The 12,756-nt window shown below is 45.5% G+C and overlaps 1 protein-coding gene across 1 annotated transcript in view; it reads right to left on the reverse strand.

Annotated features, from left to right (window-relative positions):
- The window catches only part of LOC140406324 (nuclear factor of activated T-cells, cytoplasmic 2-like), a gene marked incomplete at its 3' end in the record, with an annotated part of 137,945 nt that overhangs the window by 77,973 nt on the left and 47,216 nt on the right, over positions 1-12,756 (reverse strand). Inside the window, exon 3 of the mRNA XM_072494442.1 lies at positions 7,154-7,294. Within this exon, the coding sequence (XP_072350543.1) occupies positions 7,154-7,294 (141 nt within the window). The remainder of the gene's footprint in view (positions 1-7,153; positions 7,295-12,756) is intronic.

Consider the following 12,756-nt stretch of genomic DNA (forward strand, 5'->3'; position numbering starts at 1 on the left):
TGCTGGGGCAGCAGTGTGAAACCTACTCAGCAAATCAAGAACATACTGCTGTGGATTGGTAAGTTCGATGATCGGGCAGATAATCAGTTGAAATTAAATGAATTGCAACAGAATGTAAAGAAATTAAGAGAAGAATCTGCCCAAAGTTGCAACAGTATTTGCCAAATTGTTCTGGCTACAGAGTTGCCAAGTGAACCTGCAACCTACAAATGTCAGGTAAGGCCAACTGGCTGCATAGAAAATTTATGAGCTGTAATGAGGTCAAAAATAAATACTGTTAAATAACTTCAGAATGTAAGGGTTGTTTATTTTCAAAAACAATGCTTTGCTCTGTTTTGAGATGCAATCGCACTGGTAATGGATTGGGAGCTGCCGAGCCCAGCAGGCATGTTTCTACATTCCAGGTACAAACAGTCCCAACATTTCAGCAGCTTCTATTAATTCAGAATTAGAGTTGGTGCTACTGTGCAATATGCAAGAATGCCTCACTGATTGAACTATCTGCAATTTAGTAAATATGACAATTATATCCAAACTGGAACGGGGTGGCACAGTGGCACAGTGGTTAGCACTGCAGCCTTACATTGCCAGTAAGCCAGGTTCAATTCCAGCCTTGGGTGACTACCTGTGTGGAGTTTGTTCATTCTCCCCGTGCCCGCGTGGGCTTCCTCCGGGTGCTCTGGTTTCCTCCCACAGTCCAAAGATGTGCAGGTTAGGTGGATTGGCCATGCTAAATTGTTCCTTAGTGTCCAAAAGGTTAGGTGGGGTTACTGGGTTACCAGGATTGATCGGGTGCTCTTTCAGAGGGTTGGTGCAGACTCAATAGGCTGGTAGGCTGGGTGGCCTCCTTCTGCACTGTAGTGATTCAACTATTCTATGAAAGAAAAGTGATCAGGGTGGAACAGGCAAGCTACAAAGGTTTCCCTTTCTGGTGAAATTCCATTTGAGATGGAAGACATTTTGAGGCTGACCAACATTACCCATTAATAATCGGAAGTGATTAGGCCCAACAACCTAGACTGAAAACATGGGGAAACAAACAGAGGCAAAGGAGCACCTCAGTGAGAACATAGGGGACATGATAAAAAAACAATTACATTTTCAAACTGCAATTTGATTTTAACAGAATGCTTCACTGTCGCTGCATTTGATGAGATCCATTGCAAAGTAGAGAAACCATTTTAGCCCTCTATGTTTTGTTCCTGCTTCCGAACTATGATGGCTTCACCCATTCTCTCATGTGTGCTGAGAGGGTGAACCTACCAGAAAAGAACACTTACATGAATCTGGGAAGATGCATTGTTGTAGTTTCCAACTGTAACCAATCATCACTGTGTCTGGGTAAGTCAATTGGGGTTTCTTTAGTTGGTCAGACTTAGGAGTCTTGTGTATACTGAGTGTTGTGCCTCAACACTTTTGGAAGGCTCTCGACCGATGAAATGTGTTCGGAACAACCTCTAATTTCAGGAAAAGTATTTAAACATTTCAATTTCACTTCAAACTGAGGTGCTCTTGGACAATGTAAGGCTACAAAAGGCTTCTGATTTTTCAAACGTGAAGCCGTGGGCCAAGTTTTCAATGTGGGGTTGGGAACCTGATGCCGGGATGAATTCCAGGTCCTAACTCCATGCCAAGGCTGTGTCGCTCTCGTGACACTATTTTTAAATGGACATGACCTAATTAGCCAGAAGGAGAGTTAGATGCCCCATTAGAGGAACTTTGCATCCCTATGAGGCGAGAGCTTCCTGCCTGATCCCAGTGGCAAGGGCAGGCAATAGCCATGTTGGGGGCTTCTACTGCTTTTCCAATCAGAGCAGGCAGCTCCTAGAGGTGACAGGCAGCCAAAAGCAGCAATGGACTAGAATGGTAGGAGCTGCGCTCATGCCTGCACTAGCTGGCACCAGAGAGTAAATTTTAAAACATTATAAATCAATTTACCATGGGCTGTCAATGAACATGTCCAGACTTGCCGGAAAAGCATAAAAATTACAATCACGCACTTGCAGGCCCCTTAACAAACTCTTTAAGCAACTGAAGGGGCCATTAATTAGTGGAGGCCGCATTTCCCACTCTCCATCCTTGTCAGTCCTTTTAAATTCCAAACTGTTCTCCAGGGTCAGAATTCTGCAATGACCTCCCACATGAATTTGAAATCCCAGCTGCACCGGGTCCCATCCAAAGTAGTCCCTAGAAAAATCTAGATGACCAGTATTGCTACATTGCTGTATAAAGTGTTTAACTAAATCGTACCATTAAACAGGCACCATCTCATCTTATGGAGTGCCAAAAAGATTTGTTTTCTGGGACGTTTTCTAATATTCCACATATTTGGCAAATATGAGAGCAACTGGTGAGTGGAACCTTTCTATAGTAACTCCCAGTCCTCCTTCCTTTCTTCTCAGTACAACTGCATTTGTCTCCGGTCCCGTTGTATGTCTTACTGCTATGATCTTGAACAAACAGTTGACATGACGCACAGGTTCAGCAGCAATTAAGACACACCACCTCGCATTTGACTATCAGTTACCGAACCATTCATTTTTGACTTCCTGTCCCTCTATTATCACTAGATCAAAAGCAGCAACAGCAGCATTGTTTGTGTACCACACAGCAAACTGTATCATCCAGCTTTAGAAAAATACTAAGCTTCCTTAATGCTGTTTAAGAATGGACAACTTTCTAAAAAATTATGAATTTGCAGCCAGGAAGAAAGCTGTACACTGTCAAAAAAAAACAAATTCTGTTAGGAAATGTGATCTGTCGTATTATTTTGGAGCAGCACGGTGACACAGTGGTTAGCACTGCAGCTTCACAGCATGAGGGACCCAGGTTCGATTTCGACCTCGGTGTTTGTCTGTGTGGAGTTTGCACTTTCTCCCAGTGTCTGCGTGGGGTTCCTCTGGGTGCTCCGGTTTCCTCCCACAGTCCAAAGATGCGCAGGTTAGGTGGCTATAGATTGGCTGTACTAAATTGTCCTTTAGTGTAAAAAGGCTAGTTGGAGTTATGGGGGTAGGGCAGGAACGGTGCCTAGGTGTGGTGCTCTTTCAGGGAGTCAGTACAGATTTGATGGGCCAAATGGCCTCCTTCTGCACTGTAGGGATTCTATGATTCTTCTGTGATTATTCCAATTGGGAGTAGGTTTTCAGCCTGCCATTTCCTCTTGCATGCTGTTGGATCATTGGTCAAGGTTCATTCCCTCAGCTAAGGCTGACATAATGGTATATTTGTGCAAACAAATTGCAACGGAAAAATGCAAAAGCACAATGGTGATAGCAATCTGATAATCTGCCTCTGGAAAGGTGAACGATGCTCTTTCCATGTGACAGGGCAGCTCAATATTTAGAGAAGAACATAAGACCATAAGAAATAGGAACAAGAGCCCACTCTGCCGTTCAATAGGATCATGGCTGATCTGACATTCCCCATGTTCACATTCCTGCCATTCCGTGTAACCCTCGATTCCCTTACTGTTCAAGAATCCATCTATCTGAATCTTAAATATACACAAGGACGCTGCCTCACAGCTCTCTTTGGCAAGGAGTTCCAAAGACTCACAATCCTCTGAGGAAGATATTCCTCCTTATCTCAGTCTAAAATTGGCACCCCTTTATTCTGAGAGCAATCCCTCTGGTATTCCCCTCTCCGATGAGGGGAAACATCTTCTCAGCATTTACCCTGTCAAGCCCCTGAAGAATCTTACATGTTTCAATGAGATCACCTCTCATTCTTCTAAATTCCAATGAGTAGAGTCCCAACCAGTTTAATCTTTGCTTATAAGATAATCGCTCCATACGGGTTTATCCAAGTGAACCTTATCTGAACCGCCTCCAATGAAATGATGGGCAGAATTCTCCAGCTGTTGGGATTCTGTTCTCCCGCTAGCAGTGCACACCCACCCGCAGATTTTCCAATGACGTGGGGTGGCTTCAATGGGAAATACCATTGACAAGCGGCGGGAAGAGAGAATCCTGCTGCTAGCGAACGGCATGCCATCGAGAAACACTTGACTGGGGGATTGGAGAATCCCGTCCTATATCTTGATAAGGGGACCAAAACTAGTCAGTACTCCAGAAGTGGTCTCACCAGTACATTGTATGGTTGCAGCAAGACTTCCCTACTCTTATACTTCAACTCCCTTGAAATAAGGGCTAACATTCCATGAGCCTTCCAGATTACCTGCTGCACCTGTGTGCTAGCTTTCTGTGTTTCATGCGCATGTACCCCCAAGTCCCTTTGTGTTACAGCTTTTATGCAGTTGTCCTACATTTAAATAATACTGTTCTTTTGTCCTCCCTTCCAAATGAATAATTTTACATTTTCCCACATTATACTTCATTTGCCAACTTTTTGTCCACTTACTTACCCTATCAATATCTCTTTGCAAATTTTATATATCCGTCTCGCAACTTGCCTTTCCACCTATTTTTGTAACGTCTTCAAATTTGGCTACAGTACATTCGCTTCTTTCTTCTGAGCCATCAATATCTATTGTGAACAGTTGCGGTCCTGGCATTGATCCTTGTGGAACACCACTGGTTACTGGTCGTCAATCTTAAAAAGAACCCCTTATCCCCACTCGTTGTTTCCTGCCCATTAGCCAAATCTCTATCCAGGATAATATACTACCTCCAACACCCTGGGCTTTTATCTTATGACTTAACCTTTTGTGAGGAACGCCTTCTGGAAGTCTAAATACAACACATCTACTGGTCCCCCTCTATCCACTCGGGTTGAGAATTCCTCAAAACCTTAATAAATTATTGAGACACGATTTCCCTTTCAAGAAGCCATGCTGACCCTGTTTGTTTAGATTATGTTTTTCCAAATGTGTTGCTATTACTTCCTTAATAATTGATTCCAACATTTTTCCAACAATAGATGTTATGCTAATTGGCCTATAGGCAACCGTCTTTTGACACGTCCTCCCTTTTTGAATAGAGGTGTCACATTGGTAGGTTTCCAATCATCCAGTACTTCTCCAGAATCCAAGGATTTTTGGAAAATTACAACCAATGCATCGACTATCTCTGTAATTACTTCTTTTAGGATCCGAGGATGCAAGCCATCAAAGACAGGGAACTTATCTGCCTTCACCCTCATTAGTTGTCTAGTACTGCTTCTCTAGTGCTGGTATTTAATTTAACCCCATATTCTTTAGTATTAATTGTACATTTGAAATATCTTCCACCATAAAGACTGATGCAAGATATCTCTTTAATTCCTCTGCCATTTCCTTGTTCCCCATAACTATCTCCCCAGATTCATTTTCTAAGGGGTCACTTTGACCTTTCTCTTCCTTTTTATATATTTAAAGAAGCTCCAATTTTCAGTTTTTATATTCCTTGCTTTATTATCTTTTTAGTCTTCCTTTGCTGGATTTGGAATTAATCCCAATGTTTGGGGCTATCACTGACTTTTGCCTCCTTATATGCTTTTTCTTTCAGCTTAATACTCTCCTGAACTTCCTTGGTTAGCCATGGTTGGTTTATCCCTCCCTGAGACTCTTTCCTCCTTATTGGGATATATTTTTGCTAAGAGTCATGAATTACCTCCTTAAATGTCTGCCGCTGCTTGTTTTTCCTGCTAATCTATCTGCCCAGTCCACTTTATCTCACTCTATTTTCATTTCATTGTAGTCCCCTTTATTCAAGTTGAACACAGTTGTTACTGAACCAAGTTTCTCACTCTCAAACTGAATATTAAATTCTATCATGTTATGATCATTACTTCCGAGGGGATCTTTTATTCTCTGATCATTTATTAAATTTGCCTCATTACGCATATCAGATCCAAGATAGCTTGCTCCCTGGTTGGCTCCATGGCATGTTGCCGAGGAAACTATTTCTAATCCACTCTATGAATTTATTGCCGGAGCCACCCTTTCCAACTTTATTAACCCAATCGACATAAAGATTAAAGTCACCCATAATTCTTGCTTTATTATTTTTACATGCTCCTATTATTTATTGATTTATACCCTATCCTACAGTGTAGCTACTGTTTGGTGTCTATACACTACTCCTACCAATATCTTCTTTCCCTTGCAGGGTGACAAGAGAAAGAGGAAGGTCAAAGTAACCCCTTAGAAATGAATCTGGGGAGATAGTTATGGGGAACAAGGAAATGGCAGAGGAATTAAAGAGATATCTTGCATCAGTCTTTATGGTGGAAGATATTTTGAATGTACAATTAATACTTGAAGGTAAAGGCAGTGGGCAGAGCCACCCACTGCCCTTACCTTCAACCTTCCGCCAGTGTTCCCCACCCCACGACCCCCATCCTGCCTTCACTCATCTTTAGCCTGGGCTCTCTTGTTAATCTTGGGCTTCTGGTGGATCCATTGCCCACAGCTGTCACTACTCCCAGTGGAATTGACAGTTAATGGAGAGCTCCCAGCTTCTGCTTGTCTGACACCCTTAATGGGCTGTGATTTCTGTCCCCGAGGTCCTTCAACCTGGGGAAGGTCCGACGTTGGCTCTTTATTGCCTTATGGACACATAACGGAGGCAACATGAGACTCCCACCAGTTCCCCGTTAACAGGAAAGACCCCTGTCACAAACATTAAATTCTGCCCATGGAGAAACATCTGAGCTTGAAGATAGGCATGTTTCTGGTACATTGTATACAAAGCTTTCCTTCACATCAAATAATATTTTCTTTATCCCAATCTAGGAGTGCTCTATGTGAACAAGTTACCTGACTGGGTATGGAGATCTTCCATTCGTTGATCAATAATCTTGATATGCACACAGAAATATTTTAAAATGAAATGTTTGACAACAACTTCAGACTAATATATAATAAATATAATATCATTGTCTAGAATTACCATCAAAGTATGTGGACACTTTATTCAGAGAGATATCAGGGAAGTGCATCGACACTGGAACAGTGCAAGTGTGATCCTAAGATAAATGGTTGAGTTCCTAGAACAGAGCAATGTAGGAAAAACTCTGTGCTTCATACAACCTAAACTGCACCTGAAAAGAATGGTTGTGCCATTATTGGTCCTGACATGGAACAAAGGTTGCATCCAGTTCATTGGAATGCCATCCATCAATTAATAACCGACAGGACACAAAACAAAGAACGACCTCCCACCTCATCAACAATACAATTCACTTCCAGTTTCAATTGACAAACATGACTCACCTGGAGTCTTCTCTGTGAAAAGAACCTTTGACTCGGTCGTAAAGTTTTGACCAGTGAGGATCATTCGTTGTCCACCCGTAACAAAACAGTTGTCTGTGCTCTGCTTTTCCACCATTGGCAATTCATGTGCAGATCTCTGAGCTGGAGCAATAAAACAAACCATACTCAATACAGAAAGACACTGCTGATAATTCAAAAATACACTGGACTGTTCCAGCAGATTCCAATTCTTTGTCCATTTGTGCCTAGATCATTGAAGACGCCCTTGCAACAATATTGCACCTGATAAATCAACTTGTTTAGTTGTGGAGAACACACCCAGACTACAGGTTCATAATGACACATGGTTTTGAGCCTGGATTTTCATATAAGCATGGTGTAAATAACATGGTGACCCTCAAAAAAAGTTGAAAAGACTTTCCACAAAATGATGTGGGCACTAGAGATGCATTAATGTAGCACCTTTCAACTCCTTGTCTCAAGCCAAAATGCTTCACAACCCATTATTGAAGTTCTGTTGAAGTGTAGTCACTTGTAATATAGGAAATGCAGACTGAGTGATCAGATATTTAACATAACTAAAGATTTGTTCTTTTCTTGCAAGCAAGACACTGCAGATGATTTAGTCTCCAAGAAATACTGCAGCTCATAGCTGGGCTTTTTTTTAAGAAGTGCAATTTGTACAAGCTAGCTCAGTTTTATAAAATGTATCTTTGTATGATAGTAATTCACCTACAACTTTAAATACACTCAAATTACTGATGCTGGTCACACTGGATTCATGAAACGATGCAAAAGGTACGATTATTTAACACTTGCGAGAGATACTGCAAAAAAAGCCTTATTTTGTGATTGTATTTCCCTTTACATTTCAGCTAAGCTGAGGGACCAATACAATTGACAGAACGACCAGGTTCACCTCAACAAAGAAATTGGAGTTGAGCAAATATTCAATTGTTTTAGTTACCTGTGTGGCCCTTCATCCCTTTCTCCATGGCCAGAATAAAATCAACACCTTTCCAGAAGCCTGCCACAAGTTCACTTGATGGAGGATTCCATTAACAAATACTGATCTTCTTGTGCTATTTTCATCAGTACCTTAGTACAATAGGTCATTTGCCAATGCCAATGTACTTTTTGAATTCCACTTTATAAATTTAACATAGAACATCATAGGATCATAGAAACATATTTGTTTAACAAACGAAAAATAACCTAATCAAGTGAGTGAAGGATGCACTTTGTACGAGAAATACAAACAATGAATTTAAATAGAAGAGAGTTGACAGTTCTCTCTGAGGTGATTTCAGCACAAGACATTTTCTATAGAAGACAGGGAGGAAAATTGAAATGAACAGTCTGCTGCAGCTGGAGTTAAGCGGAGCCTATTTAATACCCTCTTGCTGGCTGCAAATGTTGCCTTTTGAATATTCTGTTGAGCAGTTGGGCTCAGTCATGGTGTACTGTGTTAAATCAGGAACCCATCACATGCACTTCAGCAAAGCATTGTTAAAAGAGCCTTTTATTATGATGCCATGTTCAATCCAACGATGTAAAATTATAGATAGACAATTTCCACATAGGCGTCACAAGGAGAACTGAGAGGCATCTGCCCTCAAAATACGCTTTTTAGTCCAAACGGAACGTTCATTTTGCTGAAAGTTATAAAAGGTTTACACGTTGTGTGCATATTTGTTAGGTCAACTTATGTCAATGATTGCATTGTTGATGTTTATTTTTTCATGATGAAATTGTTACGAAGACAGAAAATAAATGTCATTAGTTTGTGCTGTCGAAGAGGTGTAATTGTAAAAGATGAGGCTCCTGGCAGAGACATTTACATGGTGTAAACTGAAGAATCAAAGCAGATAGGAGTACGATTCAGCGAACGCGTTACGCCCGGCCAGCAGAATCCCGCAAGACGCCCAAATCGAGCTTTGTGCCGCGCCGATCGCTAGTCACCCGACTCGCTATGCCCGGCGCGATCTGGATCACGCCATTGATGGGCATGATCCAGATAATGATATTTGAACAAGCCATTAGACACATTTAAATACCCGGACGTCGTATGCACCCAGTACCCAGGAGTCAAAGGCCGCACCTGCGAGGCCTCAACGGGGTACCGTTTATCACTGCTCTCCACAAACATGGACCAGGCATGCTGGCACCTCAGAGGGGGGGGGTCTCGCAGGCCATTAGAGCCCAGGACAGGGTAGTACCCTGGCATTACCTCGGCACCCAGGCACTGCCATTCTGGCATCCTGATAGTGCCACCTGGGTTCTGCTAGGTTGTCTGGGTGGCACTATCAGAGTGCCCAGGTGGCATGACCAGGGTGCCTGGGGCACTGCCTGGGCTCCAGGCTTGCAGTGACGAGGTGCCTGGGTGCCAGGTTGGCACTGCCAATGGCGATTGAATATCGGGATCATTCTCGGCACTGCAGCCATCGAGAAGCATCCTGCCAAACATGCCCAAAACTGGACATAGAAATTCTTCAGGTGAATCCTGCCCAGGGTCTTAAAATTTGGATTTGATTTATGACAGCAAGTGGCTTTTTCTACAATAATGCCAAAACAAATTAAATTTTACCTTTGATGTTATGCAAATGTTCTTAAATATGCAACCTTCATACAACCCAGACCTTCCTAGTCATTCTATAGGAATCTCTTAAAATGTCACAAAATCCAAAGCAATAAGTTTGCATTTCAGACAGACTACAATGGAATTCATAATTCTGTGTTGCAATCCATTTAGTGCTGTAAAAATTCAGAATGGCAGGTTTTTAAGCAATTTTACACAATAGTACCTGCATGGTAACAGCGGATAGACTGTGGGTTTCCAAAACCTCAGAAAAGTGTTGAGAATGCCAGGTTGTGAACACTTGTGCTTTAAACAGTCGATTTAGCTCCCAGATGAAAGAGAGTTGGGCTCTTAAGGTTATCCTCTATGGGACTTCCGGTTGCGGCTATGCCTAGGTAGGTCGCACGTTCGGCAGCTCACGCCGGGAAGGGATTTTTGGGCTCTTCAGAGGGGCCCCAACGGCAATTGTTCGACGGCTTCCAGTGTGGGAAGGTAACAGCAAGGTCCCCCTGACAGTATATGGATTGGTCCAGGAGTGGAGCGGTCAAAAAAGTGATCCTGGTGCAGCGGAAAATGCGAGGGAGGAAAAACAAGATGGCGGCGGGTGGAGACCAAGCAGCATTGGCGCAGTGGTCGCAGGAGCAGCAGGAGTTTCTTAAACGCTGCTTTGAGGAGCTGAGGACAGAAATGCTGGCGCCAATGAAGGCGGCGATTGAGAAGCTTGTGGAGACCCAGAAGGCCCAAGTGGCGGCGATCCGGGAGGTGCGGCAAAAAGCCTCGGAGAACGAGGATGAGATCTTGGGCCTGGCGGTGAAGGTGGAGGCGCACGAGGTGCTGCACAAGAGGTGGGTGGAAAAATTTGAGGACCTGGAGAATAGGTCGAGGAGGAAGAATCTTCGGATTCTGGGTCGCCCTGAAGGAGTGGAGGGACCCGATGCCAGGGCATATGAGCACGATGCTCAATTCGCTGATGGGCGCGGGAGCTTTCCCGACAGAGAGTGTGTCCTGAGATGGGCCAAAAAAGAGCGAAGCAGCAGGTGGGAGAACACGGAAATCCGAATTTACCAGGACTGGAATGCGGAGGTGGCTAAGAAGAGGACTGGTTTTAACCGGGCTAACGTGGTGCTCCATCGGAAGGGGGTGAAGTTCGGAATGCTGCAACCAGCGCGATTGTGGGTCACGTTCCAAGATCGGCACCACTATTTTGAAACTCCTGATGAGGCATGGAACTTTATCCAGACTGAAAAGTTGGACTCAAACTGAGGGTTTGTCGTGGGGGGATGTTTACTGTGTTTACTGCGTTTGGGGAATGTTCTTTTTGTTTTGGTGCTGGGTGGGGATGGGTGAATGGATTTGATGTGGGGGCTGTGGGAGAGTGTGGGCGTCGGTGTTGGAGGGGCAGGGCCCCGCGGAGGAAGAGGGGGGGTGGAGGCCCGGGGATGTGGAGTTGGGGTAAGGCCGCAAAAAGGAGCTGCGCCAAAGGGGGCAGGGCCGGCTCAGGAAAGCGCGGGCTTTTTTCCCGCGTTAGGGAAGGATGGGGGTGGGGCCGGGGGGAGGGCGGTGCTGGATAGGAGCGCACACTGACTGCCAAGGGGTGGGGGAATTCTCACGCTGGGGGGTCGATGGAATGGCAGGAGAGGCCGGGCTCAGCAGGAGTCAGCTGACTTACGGGAGTTTCATGGGGGGAGCAAAATGGCTAGATGAGGATCTAGCGGGGGGGAGGGGGAGAGGGGGGGGACTGGGGTGCTGCTGCATTGGCCAAAGGGGAGCTGGAAGTAGGAGAGGTAGTTGGGGCGTGAGTCCGCCGCCTGGGGGACTGGAGGGTGCGGGAGGCACGGGCACGTGGCTGGCCTGGAAAAGGAGATGGCTAGTCGGCAGGGGGGGGGGGGGCGGGGGCAGTAGCCCCCCCCGATCCGGCTGATAACTTGGAAAGTGAGGGGCCTGGACGGGCCAGTCAAGAGGGCCTGGGTGTTCGCGCACTTAAAGGGACTGAAGGCAGACGTGGTTATGCTCCAGGAGACATGTCTGAAGGTCGCAGATCAGGTTAGGCTGAGAAAGGGATGGGTAGGGCAGGTCTTTCATTCAGGGCTGGATGCGAAGAACAGAGGGGTTGCAATACTGGTGGGGAAGCGGGTGTCGTTCGAGGCACTGAATATTGTAGTGGATAATGGAGGTCGATATGTGATGGTGAGTGGTAAGTTGCAGGGGGTGCGGGTGGTACTGGTGAACGTATATGCCCCGAATTGGGATGATGCCGGATCTATGAAACGCATGCTGGGTCGGATTCCGGATCTGGAGGTAGGAAGCTTAATAATGTGGGGGGGGACTTCAACACGGTGCTGGACTCAGCACTGGACCGTTCTAGGTCCAGGACGGGTAAGAGGCCGACTGCTGCCAAGGTGCTCAGGGGGATTATGGACCAGATGGGGGGAGTGGATCCATGGAAGTTTGTCAGGCCGCTGGCCAGGGAATTTTCCTTCTTTTCCCACGTCCATAGAGCCTACTCCCAGATAGACTTTTTCATTTTGAGTAGGGCGCTAATCCCGAAAGTGGAGGGAATGGAATATTCGGCCATCGCCATCTTGGACCACGCCCCGCATTGGGTGGAGCTGGAGTTGGGGTAGGAGAGGGACCAGTGCCCGCTGTGGCGCCTCGATGTGGGACTGTTGGCGGATGAGGGGGTGTGCGGGCGGGTGCGGGAGTGTATTGAAAGATACTTGGAGGCCAACGACAACGGGGAGGTGCAGGTGGCGGTAGTCTGGGAGGCATTGAAGGCGGTGGTCAGGGGAGAGCTAATCTCCATTAGGGCCCACAGGGAGGAGAGGGGAGGGAGTGGGAGAGGTTGGTGGGGGAGATTTTAAGGGTGGACAGGAGGTATGCAGAGGCCCCCGAGGAGGGGCTACTTAGGGAGCGACGGAACCTCCAGACGCAATTCGACCTGTTGACCACGGGGAAATCAGAGGCACAGTGGAGGAAAGTGCAGGGGGCGGCGTATGAGTCTGGGGAGAAGGCGAGTCGGATGCTG

This window comes from Scyliorhinus torazame, unplaced genomic scaffold (genome assembly GCF_047496885.1).
Source record: "Scyliorhinus torazame isolate Kashiwa2021f unplaced genomic scaffold, sScyTor2.1 scaffold_482, whole genome shotgun sequence".
Lineage (NCBI taxonomy): Eukaryota > Metazoa > Chordata > Chondrichthyes > Carcharhiniformes > Scyliorhinidae > Scyliorhinus > Scyliorhinus torazame.